Below are 24466 nucleotides of genomic sequence, written 5' to 3'. Positions count from 1 at the left end.
ATTTTTTCCTTCTACTAAATATATTTCCATACTTAGAACCTTCTGTTTTCTCTTTCATACCTGTTGACCCCTTTTTGTTCACATTCTGAAGTAATGCATATGAAATAACTGAATTTAGATAAATTCCTCCATTTTAATAAGATGAAACACTTCATGTTATTTACAGTACTCTAATTGAAACATGGTTGAAACTTTTGGATCTCTTTGTATATAGAATTGTACCTGTTAGGACTTACCTCTTAGTAACCTTGTTTTTAGTGATGACACAAAGCAATTTTAAACCCTTTTTATTTACCAATTTAAGGAAACACCAACAATGTTTAAGTACGTTACCCCATGGAATTTAAGGAGTTAAGAGTACTCGATGTTATTTAAGTTAGCATTTTAATTTTGTAAATTAATCAGATATCTCTAACAACACATTTGAGTAATCCCATACATGTCAAATCTACTTTACTTATTTTACTGTAAAAACCAAGATATCAGGCAAGTGTATTGAACAGTACCTGTCATCTCTTTCCTGTTGAAGTTCTAGGAACAATGGATTAGATATTTTATAGACATCAACATTTTATTAGTTTGACCACCTAGAAAGACTTGTGCATTAAGTAATTTTAAAGACATTTTACCTTCGTTTCTTTATCCAATTTAATTTGAACTTTTTAAAATCATATGAATTAAAGGCATCTGGATCCATTTTAAAATTTTAATTAATGAGCGCTCATTATATATCAATTTTGATATCAGGTACATGATATATGGATGCACACACATAAATAGACAGACAACATGATATACACATAATGCAAAAGCAAAGGCCTTGTAGCTTTTTGTAGGTGACTCTCCATTGCAATGTTATTGATGTTTAAAAAAAAACTCTAGAGTTGAGCAAAAATAGAACTAATCAGAAAAACATTAATCCAGGTATGTAGGATCAAAATTGTGAGCTTGAAAAATAAAGCATTTAAGAAAATCAAAACAAAACAAGAGTCCTAGAAGAAAAGATGATAATGGCCATTAATTATTTTAGTAAAATATCATGAGACAGTGAGAAAGAGAAAGGGAGAGAGAGAGAGAGAGAATCTTAAAGCCATTTTCTGTGTTGCAGCCCAGGGGAAGCTTAAAATGCACGCTCTTCCTCCAGTCTCAGGTTGGTCCTGGCTGAGCCTGCTCTCTTGCAGTTTCCACTCTAAGCTTCAGCAGGGCTAAGAAGGGAAATTGCTGCCCAGGGTTTTTTAACCTGTTTTATTGGTTGTTGGGCCTATAACACGCTTTTCCTGGAGGGTCTCGTGGGAGGGGTCGATTTTAAATACCTCCCTCTTGCAGCTTAAGAAGAACTCAGGGAGCACATTTAAGCACAGGAACAGTAATGGGGAGACTCTAGATAGACCAGTGAGGCCAGCTGTGTGAACACAGGGAACCTGGGCATTTTCTTACCAAGCATCCCAGGTCTTTTTAGCAGATGGTTGAGACCAGTAGTGAGGGGCTTGTCAGCAGGGTGGAAATCTGGGTTTTCAGGAGGCTCCTGGGGTCTAGTAGAACCTGGGTGGGAGAACGAGAGGGGCAAGGGACAGCTGGAACAGAGGAGGGAGAGGCCTGGACATAGGGGGTCCCTTCGTTTCCCCAGAGCTCACAAAGGTTGAAAAGGTGCCTCACAATGTTGGGATCCAGGGTGCCATTAAGCAGCCATTTGGAGTCATTGTCTAAGGTATAGAGGGGCCAAATTTGGCTGCAAAGATGAACTAATTTTTGTGCCTTCGAGTGAGGGGTAAGGCGGACTGAGTCCAAATTGACAAAAGGCAACCCAAAGGGGTGTCTGAGGGGATGGCGGAGGTGGCCCACCCACGGCAAGAGAGAGAGTCGGTAGGGAGCAGCAGAGGCGTCCCTCTGTTCTCTTGAACCGAATAAGAAGGAGCTGACCGCTCTGGGAGTGGTCACTGCCTCAGGACAGTAGCTGGGCTAAGGCCCGTAGGGGTTCTCGGCGCCTGGCGCCAGGGCTTCGAGCAGAAGAGTGACAAAGACCCAGAGAGAAGGATCTTTTACCTGGGTGGGTTGACGGTGGGGATCAACAGTGGCTCCGAAAGCCATGGTTCCTGGCCAAGCAAGGAAGCCTGGGAGTGCTGGATGTTCAACGGTCACTTCCCAGGACGCGCAGGCCACTTGAGTTGACCTAAGGGAGGGGAACTTACCCGAATCAGCTGGTGGTGGATGAGAAGTGGAGGGCTCGGTGAAATGGGAGGCGAGTTTGCAGTGAGGGTGGACTCAGACCTAGTGTAGGACCCCAAAGCAGCTCAGATCCCCGCAGGGAGAGCAAGAACGATGGGAGAGCCGATCTGAGTCTCAGCACCAATGAAAGGACCTGCGGGAAGTCGAGCAGAGTCCAAGCAGCACATTGTGCCCGGAGTCAGAGGCACACCAGCCAAGGAGGGAGGGCAGCAGTGAGTTGGTCCTCCCAAAGCAGATTCAGAGCCTGAAACAGGAATTCTTATGTGTGCTCAGGGGCTCCATCGCGGGCTGGAGTGGGGTTGACCACTGTGTTTTACCGGCAGCTAAGCGACATTGCCTCAGGATCAGAACTTAGGAGCCCTATGGGTAAAAAGACTTCTGACCTAAAGTGGTGGGGTGATGCCGATAGCCTTTGTCCCGGAGTGGGAGACAGAAGGTGGGGCGAACCCAGACGGAAAGGAAGAATCCAATGCCTGCTTGACGTAGCTTCCGCCCAGGCTCTGCCAGGGCCTTTTATAAGCTCCTAGGTTGGCACCAAAGTGGGTCTTTCTGTGATCAGGCCCCCTCCTGCATGGCGGGTGCTCTGTCTCTTCTCACTTAAATAAATCTGGCTCCATTTACTCTTCCCTTCTGGGATTGTCTGTGGATTTTATTCTTCAAGATTTGTGAAATTGACTGAGTGGGGAATCTTTCCATCTCGAAACTCCAGTTTCAGCCCCACTGTGGTCCCTGGAGTTCCCGGTTGAGCACAGAGCAGCAGAACCTGGGATCCGCAATGCTTGGCCCTGCTCTGAGACCATTTCTTGTCCTACTCTGCAGTCTGCTCTGGTCCCACATCACGGGGAGGCGATAGATGACTATGGGTCGGGTCAGAAGACCCTTTTGTACCCAAATTCAAACATCAGAAGAGGTTTATAAGTAACGGTCCTTAGGCTAGGCCTACCTGAGCCCAGGTCCATTTACGAGGCAGCAGCTAGCAGCTTCTTCTTGGAAATGTTTTTCTCGCTTTTTCTCCCCAGGGCTCAGGATGAAGCCAGGGCAAGAACTCATCTAAGCACCCTTGAGAAGGGTGTCAGCAAAGGCCCAGCAAATCTGGAACCACCAATGCTTTTTATCAGCAGAGGAAAAATAAAAAAGAATGGGGGAGGGTAAAAAGTCTTCCATCAGAAAATATGTGTCTCCTCTAAGCGTGTGGGACCAGAAAATGGGTGCAGAGCGGAAACCCCTGAGCTCACGTGGCAGCAGGGCTGCTTGGCCAAGCTTCTGTGCAGCTCAGGGTGGCTTGCCAGCTTCTCAGGGAGGCTGGCCTCGCCGCTGGAGGGAGGACAGGAGTCCAGACGAGCAGGGTGAATGACATGCTGTGGGACTCCTTCCCACAGTGTCACTAGTGGTCCGGGGACCCCGTCTTGTGTGTCGGGATGTCCCAGGGACCCTGGGTGCTGGGGTGTGGGGTGAGCACAGGCTCAGGAACCCTCCCAGTGTCCCACGGAAAGGGCCATCCTTCAGAGGCCGGGCCCCAACCTGGGACTGCTGCACATCATAGGCCAAGGGCCTGCGCCTCCTCCAGGTCCCCAGGCACCTAGGGTCCCCCAGCCTGGGCTCCAGGGAGCATCTGTCTCTCTCTCTCTCTCTTTGGATGTATTTTTAATTGTGGATGGACACAATACCTTTATTTTATTTGTTTATTTCTTTTTATGTGGTGCTGAGGATCAAACGCAGTGGCTCACATGTGCCCGGCAGGTGCTCCACCGTGAGCCCCAGCCCCAGCCAAGCATCGGCCTCCGACCTTCAAAGCTGAGACCTTTCAGTCAGGGAGTTCCTCAGCCTGCTGAGTCAGCTTCTGGGTTGGCGAGGATCCCAGAAGCAGCTACCCTGTTGTACTCAGCTTTTTCACTGCTGCGACTGAAAGACCCAACTAGAACAATTGTAGAGGAGGAAAAGTTTATTGGAGGCTCACAGTTTCAGAGGTCTCAATCCACAGACAGCTGACTCCATTCCTCAGCGCTTGAGGTGAGGCTGAAATCACGGCAGAAGAGTGTGGCAGAGGGAAGCGGCTCACATGCCGCACAGCCACGTCCCCAGTGAGCCACCACCTCCAGCCACAGCCCACCTTCCTCCAGTTACCACTCAGCCAATCCCATCAGGGATCAATTAACGGATTAGCCTCAGGCTATTACCCAATCGCTTCTCCAAACCTTCTCGTGTTGTCCCTCATGTGAGGTTTTGGGGGACACCACATCTAAACCACAACATGTACTAAGTCAGAGTGGAAAGCAAATGAAAGAGAATAGAAAGAGAAAGGCGGGCAGACCTCCACGGATCAGGGATGCTTTATGAGGCAACGGAGGGGCATGTTTTCCAGGAGAAAATGAAATGCGTTACAAGGGTCTGAGTTTGTAGGGTTTAGCAGGGCCAGGGAGGAGGGTGGGCAGGGGAACAGTTGTAGATAAGGAAAGTTCCCTGGGGCCTACCGTCCGTGTCCTTCGTTCCCGACTCTGAAGGGGTACAATGAGTTGGGGTGACATCATCATAATTGGCTACTTCCTGCTGAAGAGGAGCGTAGAAGGGCTCCCTGTCAGAGATCTGGAAGAGGATAATGAGGTGGGGGCATTTTAGGCTTCTACACAGTCCTGTGGTTGTGACTTGAGGGGGTTGTAGAGGGAGGGTACTTCAAAGTCATCATGGGTCATTCCTTCCTTGTGGGGCTCAGAGTGAGTGAAGGAGGAGGACGGCCTTCACACGCTCCCGGGAGGTGTCTGGGTAGATGGGTTCACCTTACGAGAAGTTGCTTCTGTATGAAGTTAAGAAGGCAGGCGGAAAAGGTTATCATAAGAAAAATGAGTGTTAGAGGTGTTAAAAGAGGGCAAAGCCAGGAAGTCCACCATTCTAGGTTTCCCAGAGAGGCCCAGCAGGAGTTGGCTAGTCCCCATCTCTGCTGTTCCAATTGGTCCGGTGGTTGTGTAAACTTATCCCTGACGAGTCCTGATTGGTTGACACAGAAGCAACATTCTTCCCTGAGGAAGAAGCACAGGCCATCTCGTTCAGCAGTAAGGAGATCTAGGCCCTGATGATTTTGCAGGATGCCAGACACCAGGGAATCCAATGGATTTTGTAAAGTTGGTACTGAATCAGTGACCTGTTGGGTATCTTTGATAACCTGTACTGACAATTTTTTATAGTAGTGTATAGAGGCTCCTAATCCAGCTGCTTCTGTGCCAACCCTTGTGGATATCTCTAGCCCTATGAGTAGGGGAATAAACTGAAGGCCTCTCTGGTGTGCACCATTATTAGGATAGGCAAACTTTGGTTGTTAGGTACAATGCCAATTTGAGGAGTAAGGAAGACCAAGGTAGAGAGGCCAGTCCAATTTTTGGTAGGCAGAGGTAAATATGTACCTCACAAAGGAAAAAGATGCCTCAGAATTTGGGGGGCACCAGGACTGTGGGGCTGACACAAGTGCACATCTTCAGTTCCATAAAAGAACTATCATGGGCTGGGGTTGTGGCTCAGTGGTAGAGTGCTCGCCTAGCATGCATGTGAGTTCAATCCCCAGCACCACATAAAAAATCTAAATAAACAAAATAAAGGTATTATGTCCATCTACAACTAAAAATATTTTTAAAAAAATTAAAAAAACTATCATCTTTTCTTTAAATGCCCAGGTATGGCTGTACTTTGGTTACAACTGTTTTTGCTAGGTGTTCAAGACCAAGTTGGTCAAACTGACCATGTTCCTTTCTATTGTCAGGGACCAAGAAGAAGTTCTCATTCTGAGGACGTTCTGACCTTTATGATAAGCAGCAGCCCAGGGAGCATTTTGCAGTTGCCTCCCCTGCGCAAACACCCTGCAGCTGAAGGCTGACGGATTCCCGGAGCGCGCCCCCTCCCCACTCCCGGCTGATAGTTTTGCCTATGGCCCGCCCCCGCTTCTCTTCCGGGATTTCACCTTCCCGCCTGCGTGAACTTGCACCTTATCAGGAGCCCAAAAGAAAAACACAGCCAACCAGCCTGTGTCTCATCATACCCTCATTCCCTCAGCATAAATACCCTTGAGAACAATAACAATTTGCAGCTTGATCAGAATTCCTGTCTTGCTGTCACTCCCTGTGTCTCTTGTCCCTTCATTCCTTCTCTCTTAGGTTTGCCGTCCTGCGTTGATGTCCCACAGGTCGGGACAGCTGGCGCCCAACGTGGTTGATTGGAACCTTTGCCAGAGAAGCGAACGCCGCCCTCCGGGGAAGACTTGGCCAAGCGGGATTCGGGATCGCCTCGGTAAACGCGACCGGGAGTCAGATCCAGGAGGAGAGTGAGGCCGGCGCGAGGTGAGTGACACACCATGGGACAAGCAGTTTCGTCACATGATTTGTTTCTGTCGGGTCTCAAGGAGGCCCTCAAGACTCGGGGAGCGCGTGTTAAGAAAAAGGACTTAAAATTATTCTTTTCATACATAGAGGATTTGTGTCCTTGGTTTCCCCTCGAGGGGTCAATTGATGGTAAAAGGTGGCTCAGAGTAGGAGACTGCCTCAAAGATTATTATGAGACTTTTGGTCCTCAAAAGGTGCCTGTCACTGCCTTTTCTTATTGGAATTTAATTAATGAGATTCTTAAAAGTTCACCCTTTGACAGTGGTACTTTAAAAGTTGTAAAAATTGGGGAGCAGGCGATGCAATCCACCTCTCGCCCCGCCTCAGCATGCCCTTCAGTTAGTATTCAAATGCCCCCTACTCAGCCTTCTCAGGACCCTGGGACCCTCCCAGACCCCGGGACCCTCCCAGACCCCACCTTACCAAAAGAGTCCCCTAAAAATCCCCCTAAGATTTATCCGGTTTTAAATCCCTATGATGAGGTGACCCCAGAGGAGGAGGCTACCCTGGAGGAGGCAGCAGCTCAACACCATTCTCCAGACCTGCCACCTCTTAAAAATCCACTTCCCTCTTATACACCCCCTGCCTTTCATGCTCCGGCCCTTCAGGGACCTACTGCCCCCGCCCCCAGATATTTTTTCCCCGCTTCCCTTGCCTAATCTAACCCCTTTACGTGAGTCTCTCCAACATAGGCGGGAACAAATCCAACTTTTAAAAGAACTAAAAGCCCTTGATGCCGAACTTCGCTCACTGGCCTTGGGCACGGAGTTAACACAAACTGGCCCCAAACCCCTTAATACTCGTAAGGTGAAGCTGCGTGGTCAGCCTGTTCTTGCCTTTCCAGTTACTCGCAGTCAAGCAGATCAGCTCGCACAGACTAAGGCAGAGGGTCTAGAAGGAGGTCAGGAAAAGGAATGAGGGGAGGAACAAGAGGTAGAACCAGAGGGAGAACAAGAGGAGGACCAGGAATCAGGGGATGAGGAGGAGCCCACCTCTGGACAGAGTGGAGCCCTTGGTTCTTATAAAAGGCTGAGCCTCTGTTTTCTTGAAAGACTTAAAAAGGCTTGTGCTCAGTATGGCCCCACTGCACCTTATACACTGGCCTTGCTAGAGAACCATAGTACACAATGGCTCACCCCTAATGATTGGAAATTTTTGGCCCGAGCCACCCTCAGTGCAGGTGACTTCCTGTTGTGGAACGCAGACTTTAGGGAATACTGTCGGGAAACTGCCCAAAAAAATTCAACCAAGGCTTCCTCTAAATCCTGGACCTATGTTAAACTAGTGGGTAATGCGCCATTTGATACTAACCCTAAACAGGCGCGCTTTCCTACTGGGCTCCTAGCACAGGTTCAAACTGCTGGTTTGCACGCTTGGAGACGGCTCCCTCAAAAGGGCTCAGCCATCACCTCCCTAGCAAAAATTCGTCAGGGTCCTGACGAGCCTTACAGTGACTTTGTTGCCCGGCTTAATCTAGCTGCGGAGCGCTTACTTGGACCAAGTGAAAGCGAGAGCTCCTTTGTAAAATATCTTGCCTTTGAAAATGCCAACCCAATATGTCAAGATGTTCTTCGTCCCCATAAAGATAAAGTGGACCTTTCTGACTTCATTAGACTGTGTGCTGGGGTAGGAACGGCCCATGCCATGGGTCTCGCTATTGGCGCCGCCTTCACCAAGGCCCTTCACAACCCTGGCCCACGTACTTGCTTTACTTGCAAACAACCTGGCCATTTTGCGCGAGAGTGCCCAACAGGGAGACTGGGTCAAGGACCCATATCTCCTCAAACAGGGGCTAAACCACCTCCACTCACCCTTTGCCCTAAATGTGGTAAAGGTCACCACTGGGCCAAGGAGTGTAGATCCAAGATCAATGCCCTTGGACAGCCTATTCCCTCTAACTTCCCGGGAAACTCCTCTCGGGGTCAGCCCCTGGCCCCGACCACCCCCAGAGCAAACCCAGAGGCAATAAGGTTTGTTCCCTCTCAGACTCCCAACCCAATCCAGGCTCCCTGTCCTTCTCCACAATCACCTCCCTCCAACGTGCTACCCCAGGCAGCACAGGATTGGACCTCTGTGCCTCCACCGATACAATATTAGACTCTATGCAAGGACCCCAAATAATACCCACTGGGGTTGTAGGCCCCCCTCCACCTCATATGTGTGCTCTTATTCTTGGGAGAGCTTCTACCACCTTACAAGGTGTTCAGGTCTTCCCTGGCATCATTGATAATGATTACACTGGAGAAATTAAAATACTGGCCATAGCTATTAAGGGAATAGCGGCCATCCCTGCAGGAACAAGAATTGCACAATTAATACTCCTTCCCCTCAATTCAGGAAACACTCCCGCCACCCAAAATTCACCACGAAACACGGCCTCTTTAGGTTCCTCTGATGTGTATTGGGCCCAACCTATCTCCCACAAAAGACCCACTCTTACCTTATTTATTGAAGGAAAGAAAATTCCAAGGGATCCTAGATACTGGTGCGGATGCCACAGTTATTTCTCAAAAATATTGGCCATCAGAATGGCCCCTCACCTCATCACTAACTGACCTTAAAGGAATAGGGCAATCAAAAAACCCCTTAGTTAGCTCCAGGGTGCTCAACTGGACTGACACAAAAGATAACACAGGAAATAAAGGAACTGTTACCCACTTCGTTGTTCCTGATCTCCCTGTCAACCTTTGGGGACGAGACATTCTAAGCCAAATGAAAGTTATTCTTGCTAGTCCCGACTCTTTAGTCACTCATCAAATGCTTCGTATGGGCTTTATCCCTGGTACAGGCCTTGGGAGGCTAGGACAAGGACAGGTTGAGCCTGTACAGCCCATACAAAAAACAGACAAATTTGGACTTGGGTATTTGGATTTTTAGTGTCGATCCCTGACCCTCCTGTACCCCATGCAGACAAAATTATTTGGGAAACTCAAACTCCTGTGTGGGTGGATCAGTGGCCCCTTACCCAAGAAAAATTAGAGGCTGCCTCCATGTTAGTACAGGAACAGTTGACAGCCGGCCATGTGGAACCCTCAACCTCACCCTGGAACACTCCTATTTTTGTTATTAAGAAGAAATCAGGCAAATGGCGCCTTTTACAGGATTTGCGCGCTATCAATAAGGTTATGCGCCCGATGGGGGCACTACAGCCAGGCATCCCTACACCGGTAGCTATTCCTAGGGACTATTATAAAATGGTCATCGACTTAAAAGATTGCTTTTTTACTATTCCTTTACATCCTGATGACAGACCCTATTTTGCTTTCAGCCTCCCCCGCATCAATTTTCAGGGCCCTATGCAGAGATTTCACTGGAAGGTCCTTCCCCAGGGTATGGCTACCAGCCCTAGTCTTTGCCAAAAATATGTTGCTCAAGCAGTGGACCCTGTGAGAGAGCGGTGGCCACAAGTTTATATATTACATTATATGGATGATTTGTTAATCACTGCACCTAATACCTATGATCTTAACAATTGTTATTAGATCAAGAACAAGCAGCCCCAAGATGGTTACCAGAACGCCTGGTCAAACAGGTCAATGATTTACCACAACCCAGGGACGGAAACCTTCCCCCTGAGGATGAATCTTCCTCTCTTATAGATGCAGCCGACAATCTATGTGAAAAATCCCCTGAATGGCCAACCCTGTGACTGCACACCATTGCTTCTCTGGATAATGGCTGCCTGTTCACTGCTCTCCCACAGCCATGCAGGACTTGAGGACCCTGCTAAGGTCCCCTCCTTTGCTTGCTGCTTATCATATCTATAGGTCCTTTGATATTCAATAAGATCATGGCTTTTCTTAGAGCTCATATTGAGGCTATACTGGCGAAACCTATTCAGGTTCATTACCATCGACTGGAGATGACGGATCGTGATGGTGATCTTAAAAGACCATCACCCCTGTGAGCTGAACTGGACAGCCAATGACGGGTAAGATTCGTGAGAGCTCATACCAACCTAAGACAGGAAATGAGGACTAGAGCCTCATTATCCAATGACGGGTAAGGATGTTGCTCTGTCATGGACAACCTAAGACAGGCGCAGTTCCCGAGGGATTGTCACTCCAGCGCTGTACCTGTTCAGGCAGGCCACGCCCCTGCCTCGCCACATAGCCTCTATCACCCCTTTAAAATATGGCTCTCAGAATATGGTCAATAATTTTATATAAGAAAGGGGGAAATGTCAGGGACCAAGAAGAAGTTCTCATTCTGAGGACGTTCTGACCTTTATGATAAGCAGCAGCCCAGGGAGCATTTTGTGGTTGCCTCCCCTGCACAAACACCCTGCAGCTGACTCAGGCACCCTGCAGCTGAAGGCTGACAGATTCCCGGAGCGCGCCCCCTCCCCACTCCCGGCTGATAGTTTTGCCTATGGCCCGCCCCCGCTTCTCTTCCGGGATTTCACCTTCCCGCCTGCGTGAACTTGCACCTTATCAGGAGCCCAAAAGAAAAACACAGCCAACCAGCCTGTGTCTCATCATACCCTCATTCCCTCAGCATAAATACCCTTGAGAACAATAACAATTTGCAGCTTGATTAGAACTCCTGTCTTGCTGTCACTCCCTGTGTCTCTTGTCCCTTCATTCCTTCTCTCTTAGGTTTGCCATCCTGCGTTGATGTCCCGCGGGTCGGGACATTCTATTGTTAATAGTCAGCTGAGTTCCCTTAGGGGTCACTCTTGGGAATTCAAGAGCAGCCTCTTAGCTCTTTAGTGCCACCTGCCAGGATGGTCAGGATGTCTTTGAAACATGTGGCTTCCCTTGGAAGTGTCAGGGATGTCTCCTTCTTCAATGACTCTCCCCCATGCAGCATGTGCCCTGGTCAGCTTTCTGTTCTCCAGGGTCTCATTGAACTCCCTGATTGGAAGGTCATGTGGCCCGGAATTGCACAGCCCTTAGAGAATTCCCTTTGTTCCCTGGGTTCGAACTGACCTCAGAGGGAAAGAGCCAAATATTGGCTATTTTCCCTTTTGTGACTCTTTTATGTCCTTAACTTTAGTCTCTAAGCTCTGGTCCTAAACATCCAACAAGCCAGTTTCACCAGTCTTAAAGTAAGAGTACTGGGTTTTACTTTTAATGTTTATAACTTTATAGGTATTTACCCCTTCTTTTTAATTAGGGTCTGTATTAGTACTGGAAGTTAGTCTTATATCCTGTCCGTATTAAAAGTTATACTTCTGTAAGGAACTAACAGATAATAGTTAGTTTATAAGGAAAATACAAAATGAAATTAGCAAGAGTAAAAACAGATTGAGTTTGTATAATAGCTATGAACCAAGAAACATACTTTTATAATTCCAAATCTTTACATTAAACTTTAGTTTGAAGAACACCAACTTGGTAAAATGCTCTTCTAAACCTTATATTTTAAAGACTTAGGTACTTGAAAGATATGGAAAAGGCACTAGTAACAGTCTAATGATTACACTGCTGTTCTTATATTAACCAAATTTAGATTTTAAATAAAACTTTAGACTCTTTAAGGTAGTATAATACTCTAAAATAATAGTTGTTGTTTAACCAGAGTTGTACAAACTCTAATTCCTTCAAGACTAGTTTCTCTAAAGAACAAAAGTTAACAGACTCAAGAAACTATCTTGATAGATAAGAATAGATTAATGTTTTGAGAAATCTTTGAAAGTTCAACCCATAGAGTATTAAACTTTGGCTTATATCAGTACATTAATATTTGATCTTAGGGAAAAATGTTGAATAATTTTAACTGATTGTACTACTTATATACAACCACCTAAACTTTTTGACATTTGCCTTCCACAAACCTTCTGCAACTTACTTAGACATTCTACAACTTTTTACTTTACCACAAGACTTTCTCATCCAGAAACCTTTCTTTTCCTTCTACTTTCTATACTAAAATATATTTCCACACTTAAAAACTTTCTCATCTCTTTCCTAACTGTTGATCCATTTTTAAAATTTACATTCTGAAACAACCTTATAAAACTTCTGAATTTAGACAAATTACTTCACTTTAATAAGATGGAATACTTCCATGTTTTTAGTAGTTTAATTGAAACTCAACTGAAACCTTTTATACTCTGTGCATATAAATTACACTTGCTAGAATCTTAACTCTTAGTAACCTTGTATTAGTGAAGACACAGACACAAAGCAATCTCAAGTCTTTTCATTTACCCGTTTATGAAAACACATATAATGTTTAAATATATTACTTTATGGAGTTTAAGAAGTCAAGAGTACTTGATTTTATATTTTAATGGTTGACGGTTTAGCACTTTAACTTTGTAAATTAATCAGATGTGTCCCTAACAAACACATTCACTTGATTAATGCCATTGATGTTAAATCTAATTTATTCATTTTTTACTGTAAAAACGAAGATATCAGACAAGTATAGTGAACAGTACTAGCCATGTCTTTCTTGTTGAAGAAAAATCCTAGAAGCAATGGATATTACATTTAGACATTTTATAGAGACCAACATTTCATTAATTATCTGACCAACTAGAGAAATTTGTGAGTTAATAATTTTACAGACATCTTTATTTTCATCTTTTTTTAAATTGAACCCCTTTTTAAAGTCAAGTTAACTAAAATGTTTTTGGATCCATTTCTCATTTAAATTTTAATTTATGAGCACTCATTTATCTATATGTCAATTTTGATACTAGGTACATGATATGTGGACTCATGCATGTTGTGTCATGTAGACACAACAGTACAGTACAGAGGTGTGCACACATACACAAAACAGACAGGAGACAGAGCTCTTGTAGCTGTTTGTGGCAAGAGGAAATTTTCCCAATGTATTTGAGAGGTAACCCTTGAAAGTTGGTCCCTGAACAAAGACAGAGTGTAAAAATCCTCTGTAGTTAGATATAGACTGATCAGAAAAAGATTTTATTCAGGTTTGCAGGTTTGCAGGATCAAATGTGAATTCACCATAAAACCATAAAACTCACCATAAAACCATGAACTCAGAAATATAGAATTAAAAAAAATTCTAAAACAATGACGTGAGCCTTTAATTACTCTAGTAAAGCAGCATGCTGAACATCTTTATCAGATCGGAGTTTACTTTCTGGTACGGATTAGAATCAGTTCAGAAATTGAGAGAATGAGAGAGCCCTGAAATTTGTAGGTAAAGATTCTCAGGGTAAAGACGACTTGACCATCATTCCCTCCTGTGTTGCAGTGCTCAGGGAGGAACTTCTTAAGAAGGCAGGGTGGTCAGATAGCCACCCACAAGCGACTTGGATTTAAAAGTGACCCTTTTTTTCCTTAGTCCCAAATCAGTTCCCTGCAAGCCCTGCAGTCCTCTGCAATTTACGTTTCCGTGCAAGCCTTGGTGAGACAGAGATCTGGCAGAAGCTAAGTGAGCGAAGATGCTGTTCCAAGCTTAAGAGGCAAAACCTGCACAGAGCATTTTAACCATGTCTTCTTTTGTAAAATCAGTCTCTTCAGGTGTGGTCATTGACTAGGTTGTCTAATTTAGATTCTGGTCAGGTCAGTGTACTCAGTCTAGTAAGGCATTTGCTTTTGAGGTCAGATTGGAGGTGGAGGGCTTTGAATTTTTAAAAAATATCTTTAATTAATTAATTAATTAATTTTTTTGTGGTGCTGAGGATCAAACTCAGTGCCTCACATGTGGGAGGCAAGTGCTCCACCACTGAGTTCCAGCTCCAGTCCTAATTTTGAGATTTTAACGAGACAACCTTTGGGTTAGTCCTGTGGGATGCATGGGCTAGGCCCATGTTGGACAGGTTTGCCCCAGTGGCAGTTGAGATCAGAGTGTCCCTTGATGTCTCCTGTCCACCAGAAAATGAGAGGGTGTCCCCTCCTGCAATCCCAATGGTGGCAGACCTCCAGGGTCCAGATGAGCCAACAGGCCAGGGTCTTGGGCAGGGTGCTTCTGCAAGATACAGCAAGGGACCTGACCTCCCTGAAGAATGAGAAGACTGGTGTTTTATGTGGGGACAAAATGGCAGAAAGCAGCCTGTAATCTGGAGGTCTGAATACACAGAGAAGAAAGGAATTGAAGCAGCTAGGGTTAGAAGGAGGAGGCCCCCAACACCAACAAAGGACCCGACACAGGTCCCAGGACTGGGGTCGGTTTCGGGTTGTTATCAGCCACCGCTGAGCTGCAGAGGACCTGGAGAGTGTGAAGGGCCTCCTTCTTTGAGTATAACGTGCAGAGAGAGAGAAATGGGAGGAAATATGGAAAAGCAGTAGAGGCCCATTAGCATGGAGAGGGGTAGAGTGCCCCAAAGTCCATCCTGGGTTTTGGCACCAAATGAAAGCGAGTGAAAGAGAACACAAAAAGAAAAATAAAGGCAGGCAGACCTCCACGGATCAGGGATGCTGCATTCAAGGGGAAAATGGCGACGGGCTACAAGGGTCTGGGTTTATAGGTGTAGCAGGGCCAGGTCATAGCAGGAATTTTGTTGGCAGCTGGTGGTGGGCTCATTTAGGGCGAGGCATGGAGGGCATGTAGGGCAACAGCTGTAGATAAGGGAAGTTCCCTGGGGCCTACTGTTCTCCTTTCTCCCTGCAGGTTGTTATTTTCCACATCCTGCAAGAGTGGAGAGGGGCTGTGCCCACACCCCGATTGTAAAGCAGTGGTTTGCCACAAGCACCTCTGTTTTAGTGTAAGTGCTGAGGTCAAATCGCTCCCACAACTTGGTCCTCGTGCCGATGCCAATCCACTAGTGAAGAAACAGTTTTTCAGAAAAAAAATAAAGGAAAAAGCTTTATTGTGTGTGAGCAAAGGAGAAACACTCCCGTCCCAGAGGCTGTGCATCCGCCCATCAGGGAGAACAGAGGGCCCTGTAAGGTAAGATCTCTGTTCTCTTTTCTGTCGACTTAAACCTGTGGTCTTGTTGTGGGAAAGGCTGGTCGAGAAGCAGCCAGCAGCACTCAGAAAGGAGAACTTTATTACACACCAGCAGGCCCAGAGGAAAACAAAAACTCCAAATTCTGAGCCCTGATGCACAGTCTCTCACAACATTTATAGGTTATTTAACATCATCTTAGACCTATCCTATCATTGGGGATTTTTCCTCTTTTTAAAAAACTTCCCAGTCTGTGCAGCTGGGGCCTGTGCAGGGTCTCTGACATAGAGATGCTTACAGAACAAAGAAGCGGCGGCTCTTTTCAGAGGAGGGCAGTTATCGACAACCCAAAGGTAGGGACCCATGGTTAAGGAGGCTTCCTGGAGGAAGGCTGAGCGGGGAGGGCGCTGACCCTTGCCCGGGCCCTGGTCTCTTACCATGATGTCTCTAATTCCACTTCGCAGCCAGGTCTGGCCTGCCACTAGAGTCTGAGCTTCCCAGTGTGTAACAAAAGCCTGTTTGCTGTGACCTGTCTTGTCTCACACTGTGGTTAGGTGGAACCATGCTGAGCCCCCTGCATGTACAGCCCCAGTCCACAGCTGGGCTGCGCAGCTACCTCCGCAGCCCCAGCCAGAATCTCCCTTTGTCCTCATCTTCCAGTCACGCAGACTGTGGCCCCAGCTCCTCCCGTCAGAGCCAGGGCCAGCGCTGTGCTAGGGATAGCAGGTAGACCGCTACCCAGGTGGGCTGCTGGTCAGACTGGTGGGTGCCTTTCCAAGTGACGCTAGAGCGTGTGTCTGATTTCCGGCAGCACCCTGACATTTCAAACTGCAGTTCCCTTGTTGATTTGGAGATGCCACTTCTTAGGCCTTCTGGTGCCATCCCCAAGAGCTTATCAAGTGCACTAGACTATCGAATGAAACACCCCCTCACCCGAGACCCATGAAAGGAGAAGCGTGTCCCCAAGACTGGACATAGAAGAGCGCTGACCCTGTTATCTGGTCACTGCTGGTCAGGAGGCTTGCCCGGGAAATTCTGGGCATCCTCTGACTCTCTGATCCTGGTTTCTCCTGCCCGGGTGCACGGTACTCTGACTCTGCCATCCGTCTGGACCCTGTCCTAGAATAAGTGACGCAGGCCTGTGATCCCAGTGACTTGGGAGGCTGAGGCAGGACGTTGCATTTTTGAGGCTAACCCATTTCAAAAAATCAAAAGGGTATGTGGCTCTGTGGTAGAGGACCCCTGGGTTTAAGATAGGAATTTGGGAATAAAGGGATAAATGCTGAGTCTCAGAAGAAGACCCAGGAGCAGGTGCAACTCCTCAGCAAGAGGCTACCATGGTGCCCTTGGTCCCAGCCCTCGTCTCCAAAGGTAAATGGGGCAACATGGAAGCAGAGGGAGGACTGGCTGAAGTCACGCCCTGGGCTCTGGCTCCAGCTCTGTCCAGTTCTGTGCCCACAAGTCAGCACCAGGCTGGCAGGCTGCCCTCTCTCCCTCTGGAGATGCCCGCTCCTCCCTGGAACGTGTCTGCTTTCCTCAGTAAGCCTATGCCTCCACCTGGTGGGCCTGGTGTTCTTGCCTGGCACATAAGCCAAGACCCACTGGCACCCCTTCTCTCTGGGAGCTCCTCATATCCTTCTTCAGATACCCTTTCCTGTGACAGGTTCAATCCCCAGTACCCCAAAAAGACCAAGGAAGGGGAGGAAGAGGGATTTTAGTTAGAGAGCAGGAGGGTCGTTCATGATTTCTTGGGAGGGGGCTGGGCTTGCCCCAGAGAGGAGGGGTCGCTCTTTCAGTCCTTATAGGATCCTTTTCCAAACGGGTCAGAAGTGGACCAGACAGTACTGGGGGTATAGCTCAGTTAGTAGAGTGCTTGCCTTGAATGCACAAGGCCCTGGGTTCAATCCCCAGCACCACCCAAAGAAGAAGAGGAGGAGGAGGAGGAGGAGGAGGAGGAGGAAGACGACGACTAGACAGAGACAGAGGTGCTGGGAGTTTTACCGGGGCTGCATTTCACACAAGCCAGCTGTAGTCTGGGGAGACTGGCAGGTGCAGGTCCCTCTGTGCCTGGAGCCAGGATTGCGGGGTTCCCCTCTGCCCCTGGCTTTGCAGCAGCAGCAGCTGTCATCGACGAGGTCCCCAAGTCTGTGTGGCTAGTGAGGTGGAAGTCTAGACTGGGACACAATGCTGGTGAGCAAAACAGATCGATTCTCAGGGCCTGATGGGATGTTTATCTGGTGATAAAACCAACGGCAGCCTGAGCTGGTTCAAAGTCGAGCCCCAAAGACGGGGTCAAATTTCCCTACCAGACAAACAGCTCGAGAGTCCCAAATCAGTTCAAGAAGAACCCGAATTGACCAAAAAGGCCCAAAGCCCAGGGAAGGGAGGAGGGTCAGTGTGCCCTGCAGAGAGGAATTGCCAGGGGTCAAACAAACTTTGAGCCCGAACATTCCTAAAAACTCATTTTTCCATTTGCCAGAAGGGGCAGGGCAGTAGAGGAGAGTCCCAAAACACGTGGGGCCCGCGGCTGCGGGGCAGGGGACAGTTCTCTGCAGTCCCTGGACCCTCTGAAGACCTGGGTGCGGTGGAGCCAATTCACCAGCAGAGGGCACTGGAACACCAGAGGTGAGCTGTTCCCAGGCCCAGGCAGAAATGAGCGAAGAGGGACTGGGATCCAGGTCAGCGTGTGTCTAGCATGCACAAGGCCTGGGGTTCAGCCCCCAAAACTGGGAATAAAAACGAAAGAAGAGAGCATAAATATAAAAAGGGAAAATGAACTTAATCACAGTTTGGCCCAAACTGGGAAGACAGCTCACCTGCTGTCCCTGTCCTATAGAAATGCTACCATGATAGGAACAGAGAGCCAGCAAATGCCCATTTGTAGATGCAGCTGGCTGGGCTGGCCGAGGGACACTTGTGATTCCAGTTCTCACTGGGACTCTGTGGCCGCTGGCTCTGGGGGCTCGACCCCAGGCAGGGTCCCCCTGGGCCTGGGGGCTCCGCAGGAGCAAGGCCTTCACTAACAGCCATCGGAACCCAACAGCTCCTGGCAAGTCTGCATGGGTTGATATGAGAACAGCTGTATTTCCCAGCAGACTTGGTGGCTTGTTAATTGGTTTATTATATTTGTTTAAGGGTTAGCATGTTGGAGGCTTTTAAAAGCAGCCGGTGTGGTGGTCTTGAGGCAGGGATACCCCCAGCAGAGGCCTAGGGAAGCTGAGGGGCCAGCAGTACTCCCCAGGGGCACCTGCAGGTACCTGTCCCATCTCCCACCTCCTTTCCAAGGGCTCCTGCAGCTGGTCCAGGTATGCAGGCAGCCTGGCACCAAAGACCTGGAATCCCCCGTCTAGGTCCCTGGAGCCCTGACTGCAGGGTCCACAACACTTGTTTCTGCTCTTAGTCAAGACAGGCGTGTGCCCATGGTCCACCTCCAAAGCTGGAGGTCCTATGGCTTGTCCTGGGGTCTCTCAGGGAGTGGGAAAACCCTGGAGTGCAGGGGCCTCAGCAGCAAGAGAGGAGCCCAAGCCCCCCCTTGATAAGAGGCAGAGATGGGGCAGATCCTGTCAATCAAGGGCTGTGCAGTTTGAGAGCAGAGGAGAGGCAGCACAGAGGGGCTGGAGACCACTGGGTGGGTCTCTGTCTGGGTGGAGTGACGGAGAGGACTGTGCAGGACCTGCTTTTCTCACTGTGGGGCTGGAGGAGCTGAGATCCCGCTCCAGGTGCGCTCTGATGGGCTCCACCTGGTGCCCTGCAGACACTCAGGCGTGGCCAGGCAACTCCAGGCCACACAGCTCTGCATCTGCACGTGCACAACACACACGCGCGCGCGCCCAAACATGCACGCGCACACACACGCACACGCATACACAGCGCCCAGGCTGGGTTCTGAGTCCTGCAATGGATCCCACACCCCCTGGGCTCAGAAGGATCAGGTCTGTCCCAGACAGAAGTTCAGGAAGGGGCAGAGAGATCACTCCTATACTGCTTTCCTGGGGTCCTGAGGACAAGTATGGGCTTGGGGAAATGTGGACTGGACACGCCCCCATCCCCACTCTAATCCTGAGCCACTGAAGGTGCAAAACCGAGGGGCAGACTGCCCAGTACGCCAGGAGGCCCCACCCCTGCCCTGGACCACGTGGAGGCCTCTCACCTGCACAAACTTCAGAGAACACTGGTGTCAGCACCATCCGAGGGCACCCACCACCAGGATCAAGAGAAGGACAGCAACCAGGACTCCCACCATGGACTGGGGTGTGGCCTGGGACCTGGCTTGCAGAGTCTCTGAGCCGAGGACCTGGCTTGCAGCATCTGGGAGGGACAGGTGGGCAGAGTCACCTCCATCCCTGGTTGCTCCAGGCATCACCCACTGGCCACAGCAGGGTCCCCCACCGCCTGACACCTGCCCAACCCACACCCCCTTGGCAGGGACATCACTGGGGAGAGGGAGGCTGGCGGGTGGGACAGGCTCTGGGCACAGTGGTCCTGGGGTGGGCTGGGCACTGAGGAGCCCAGGGAGGGGGTGCTGCCTCAGGGGCAGGGATGCAGCACCTACCCCAGGGAGGCCTGGAAGGCCCCAGGCCGGCTGCCTCGTCCAGGTCTTGAGGCTCTGCTGGGGAGCACAGTCAGGTTGGGAGCCAGTCCTGATGGCTACTAGCTCTGGGCAGCAGGAGCATGGGTAGGGCTCCCTGGGTCCTCGCCAGGGGCCAGATCGCAGCCCTTGCCCTTGCCCGCTGGGTAGGTGACAGAGGTGGAGTAGACCAGTGTGGGGGCCTAGCCACCTTGGTTCTCGCAGGGAAGGAACGGGTTGGGGGGCAGTGGGGTTTAGGCTTGGAGGGGCACGACTGGGCACGGAGGGCATGGGCATCCAGGGCATGCCCCCAGAGCCCTGGAGAGGCCTGGGGGTCATGTCGGCTCAGGAGAGGGGGACGTTTTCTGCGGTCTCTTCTATTTCGTGGACAACCGACAGAAGCAGGTGGGGAAGGGAGGAAGGTGGGGGCCAGGTGAGGACAGGAGGGCAGTCCTGGGTGGCTGTGGTCTGGAGAGAATTCGCCCTTGTCGGGTGGCCGGGTCCACCGCCAGGCTCATCAGGCGGGCGCTGGGCCGGCAAGTTCAGGGAGGCTAGGACGGAGGCACAGGGGTTGGAGGGCCAGAGGCTCCTCTGCTTCGCTGCATCTGGTCAGGAGCCAGGCGTGTGAGCCTTTCTGTGCCCCAGGACTCTGGGCTCTGCTCTGTGGCTCCTCCTGGCTGCTGCCCCACCCAGTGGGGAACCCGCCCCGCTGCTCGCAGGCCCCGCCCACGCCCCGCCCCTGGCCCGCCTCCCTGCGCAGTCCTGGCTCTGGCCCCGCCCCGGGCCCGCCTCACCTGACACGTTCAGGGATGTGACTTTGTAGTTTCTCTGGAGCCCTTGCAGACGCCACAGGTAGAGCCCCGCGTGGGCGTCCTGGGCGGCTGCGATCACCAGCTGGGCCTGGCCGCCTTGCACCTGGAGCTGCCAGCCAGCCCTGGAGAAGCGCCCTGGGGCCTTCTCACTGAAGATGGTCCAGTCCTTCCCGTGGGTGCGCAGCCGGACCGTGATGTGGGAGAAGGCGTTGGAGATGTTGCAGGCCATCACTGCCTGCCGGCCCCTGGACACGGACACCACGCCCTCTGTGCAGAAGGGGTTGTCCCAGCCTGCGTGGAGGGGAGGGTCACACACGTGGGCTGGGCGGGGTCTGGAGAGCTGGACTGGATGCTCTCCCCAGCTGGGGCAGGGGTGGTGTCGAGGCCTCCAGGGGCTCTATGCGCGATTCACACTTGGGCTGGGTGAACTGGTGTGGCAGCCAGAAGCGCACTGCCCCGAGGGGCCCTTTGTCCCCCAGCTGGTCACTCGGCATGAGTCAGCTGGTCAGCAGGATGTTCCTGCAGTCCCCTGCCCTGTGTGGTTCCACCACTTGGGCTCCAGGGAGGTCTGTGTGGTGTTAAGATCTCCAGTAGCACATCCTGGGGGGATCTGACCCCAAATTCTCACTGTCCCCCATTGGCCATCAGAGTGACCAGGTCACTGGTGTCTTGGACAGCACTCGGGGCGTGTCTTTGCACGGCCAACCTGGATCTGCAGGGCTGTGCTGGGCAATCACTGGGGACCTGTCCACTACACATCCCCTTCTGGTGCTCTGAGTGCCTGCCTCTCTGAGGCCCAGGTGATGCTGAGGCCGCTGACCAGGATGGATCAGGGACCAGGCTGGCAGGTCCTCAGTCCCGTGGAGCCTCCTATTCCCTGGCCATGGCCCAGGCTCCAACTCTCAGGGACCCTCTTTCCCTTGGAGCCTGGGCGTGGTCTCGGACATCCCCCACCCATGCTTGGACAGTGGCCAGCAGTCGTTGCTGGGGGCGCCCACCCTTGCTGTCCTTGGGTGCACGGGGCTTGCCCTTCGAGGACCCAGGGTCGCCAGCCTGGCTGCTCACCCATGGGGCCGAGGTCGGCAGGGTCACAGTCATCTCTTGGGGCATGGTCAGGTCTGGGCCTGACCTTGTCTGCCCTTCCCACCGCTTGTACCCCAGACCCTTCTCTGGCAGAGGGTCAGGGTCCCAAGACCTACTTGTGTTGTGAGCACTCAGAGAGGTGAGCAGGAGCAGGATCCCGAGCATGCTGAGAACACAGGGCTGGGGGACACATCCGGGGGACACAGAGGGCCGGGCCCACATTGTTGGCCGTTGCGGGGAGGCCTCTGTGGTCCCTTGTCCTGGACACCAGTTCCTGGGACACTCCTGCAGGGAGGGAAGCCCAGGGGTCAGAAGTCCCCAGGTGGTGGCCCGGCTGGAGGGAGCTGCCTCCACCTGGCCAGGGGCTGGGCAGCCCAGGGGCCCAGCTTCTCCTGGACCAGCTGTGCCTTCCACGGCTGAGCCTCTGCCCAGTGTCCGGTCCCCAGCACCCACCCTCCATCCCATCCCTGTGCTTCCTAACATGTGTGGCCCTGGACACAGGAACCCAAGGAAGCTCCTGGAAGACAGGAGTCTGTGTCCCCCTGACACAAGGGGACCCACCCAGGCCCCAGGGGAGACTGCGGGCCCTGCCTGAGACTTGTGACGAGCCCAACACCCCTGGGAACGGCATGAGACAACCCCGGAGACACCTTCTGCCTCCCTTCCTGAGATACTGCCCAGCTGCCCAGAGGAGCCCCAGTCTGACCCCCCTGCCTCCCAGGGAAGTGATGGGCCTGGGATAGTGGAGCGGAGAGTTCAGGGCAGTCCAGCCAGAAGGAGAGGCCGTGGGGAGGCCCAGATGCCTGTCTGTCATGAACGTGGGCAGTGCACATGCCCTGCTTGTCAGGAGGGTATGAGTGTGTGTGCAAACCAGGTGCCAGCGTGAATGTGCACACATGTCTGTGCCCCAGAGTGAGTGTGTGTTGTGTGTGCACACATCCGTGCACCAGTGCATGTGGTGTGTGCAGATCTGTGTACCAGTGTGTAGTGTGCACACACATCCGTGCACCAGTGTGTGTGGTGTGCACACGTCTGTGTATCAGTGTGTGGTGTGCACACACATCTGTGCACCTGTGTGTGTGGTGTGCACACGTCTGCACCAGTGGAGTGGCAGGGAGCCAATGAGCTCAGCCCGGGGCACAGCTCCGCGGGAGAGGAGGTGGGAAGTGTGGGGCTCCGTCCCTCTTGGGGGACCCCAGAGTTCACATGCTGCCTCGCCCCTCCCAGAGCCCAGCCTGGGGATCCAGAAGAGACGGGGTTCGTCCCCTCTGGGGCCTGCCCGTCCCTCATACACACCTGGAGACCTGGCCAGACTCCAACCCTGAGCTTCCCAGCACATCTGAGCAGGAGGCGGCCAGGGGCTGAGTGTCCTGGAGGGGCTGCAGCCAGGACGGGACTGGAGGCCCCATCCCCACACCAGTGTCCAGTCCCCTGCCCACGCCAGCCCCTCACCTGCTCCCTCCAGCCTCTCCTTCTGGCCCTGCTCCTGCTGCTGCTGCTCCTCCTGGTGCCTCTTCCCGCCACGGGTTTCTGTTGTCCCGCCCAGAGGAAAACCGAAAGAGCCCAGAGGGAGGGACTGGGAGGAGGAGGCAGGTCTCGTGCAAGGGGACTGTCCTAAGCAGGGAGGAGACCATTCTGGGAAGCCACGGGGGTTTCAGGAACTGCCTGTGTCCTCAGATTGTCCCACCCTCTTGGTAGCATGTCGTGGCAGGTTGTCAGAACTGTGCACTGCAAAGAAAGTGGGAGGCTGGGGCAGGAGTTGTGGCTCAGTGGCATGTGTGAGGCACTGGGTTTGATTCTCAGCACCACGTATAAATAAATAAGATAAAAAGATATTCAGAAAAACATGTGGGAGGCTGCAGAGGCACCATCTAGCAGGGCCAGGGCGGAATGTGCCCTTGCTCAAGGGCTCTGGGGCTGCTCCTTTGGGAGGGTTCACTGTTCTGCAGGCGTCAGGCCAGCGGGATCCACCCTGTGCACTGGGGACCGGCTCCTGCCCAGGAGAGCTACTCAGAATCCACAAGGCGCCTCAGGGCTGGGAGCTGTGGGAAAGGCAGGTTGGGTCCCTGCCAGGCAGGGCTGGGGGTCGTGGCAGGCGCAGGGGTGGGCAGAAGGCTAGTGTGGTGGCATGACTCCAGACATGATCACGTGATTCTTTTTCATGATTCTATTTGTGTGGTGGATTGCATTTTTTGATTTCTGTATGTCGAACCAGACTTGCATCCCTGGGATGAAGCCCCCTGACCATGCTGTGTTAAATGTGGCTTGCCAATGTTTTATTAATGAGCCATGCATCTATGTCCAATGGAGACACTGGTCTGCAGTTGCCATTCCTAGGACCTTGGTCTGGTTTTGGTGTCAGGGTGATACGAGTCCATAGGATGAGTTCGACTGTGGTCCCTCCCTGTCTGTTTCATGGGATGATCTGAGGGGGACTGGTGTTAGCTCTTCTCTGAAGGTCTGGTAGAACTCAGTTGAGACTCCATCTGATCCTGGACTTTTCTTTGTTGGAAGGCTTTTGATTCCTGTTTTAGTTTCATTACTTGATATTGATTTATATTCTACATCTTCCTGTTTCAATTTGGGCAGATTATGTGTGTCT

The 24466-nt window shown here is 51.1% G+C and overlaps 1 protein-coding gene across 9 annotated transcripts; it reads right to left on the bottom strand.

The window, feature by feature from the left end:
• Positions 1-2381: 2381 nt before the first annotated feature.
• LOC124978927 (secreted and transmembrane protein 1A-like) lies at positions 2382-23397 on the bottom strand. Of its 9 annotated transcripts, none has more exons than XR_007107584.1 (8): positions 23161-23308; positions 21981-22150; positions 20764-21072; positions 19955-20011; positions 19553-19710; positions 17404-19142; positions 4698-4809; positions 2382-2470 (listed from the first exon to the last, which is right to left on the bottom strand). XR_007107584.1 is itself a non-coding variant. In XM_047542859.1 (6 exons), exons 1-5 carry the CDS (start codon positions 23271-23273, stop codon positions 19580-19582), a joined length of 780 nt encoding a protein of 259 aa, XP_047398815.1. In that variant the 5' UTR covers positions 23274-23308; the 3' UTR covers positions 13699-19142; positions 19553-19579. The 9 variants fall into 9 exon arrangements, 5 of the variants coding, with proteins under 5 accessions (XP_047398815.1, XP_047398813.1, XP_047398816.1 ...); XR_007107586.1 differs by having other exon boundaries at positions 2385-2470; positions 19955-20008; XR_007107585.1 differs by lacking the exon at positions 2382-2470 and adding an exon at positions 4231-4242.
• Between the last annotated feature and the right edge of the window lie 1069 nt (positions 23398-24466).

The sequence above is a fragment of the Sciurus carolinensis genome, chromosome 3, assembly GCF_902686445.1.
Source record: "Sciurus carolinensis chromosome 3, mSciCar1.2, whole genome shotgun sequence".
In the NCBI taxonomy this organism is placed as follows: Eukaryota; Metazoa; Chordata; class Mammalia; order Rodentia; family Sciuridae; genus Sciurus; species Sciurus carolinensis.
The sequence above is the reverse complement of the archived record's forward strand: the minus strand, read 5'-3'. Positions and strand labels throughout refer to the sequence as shown.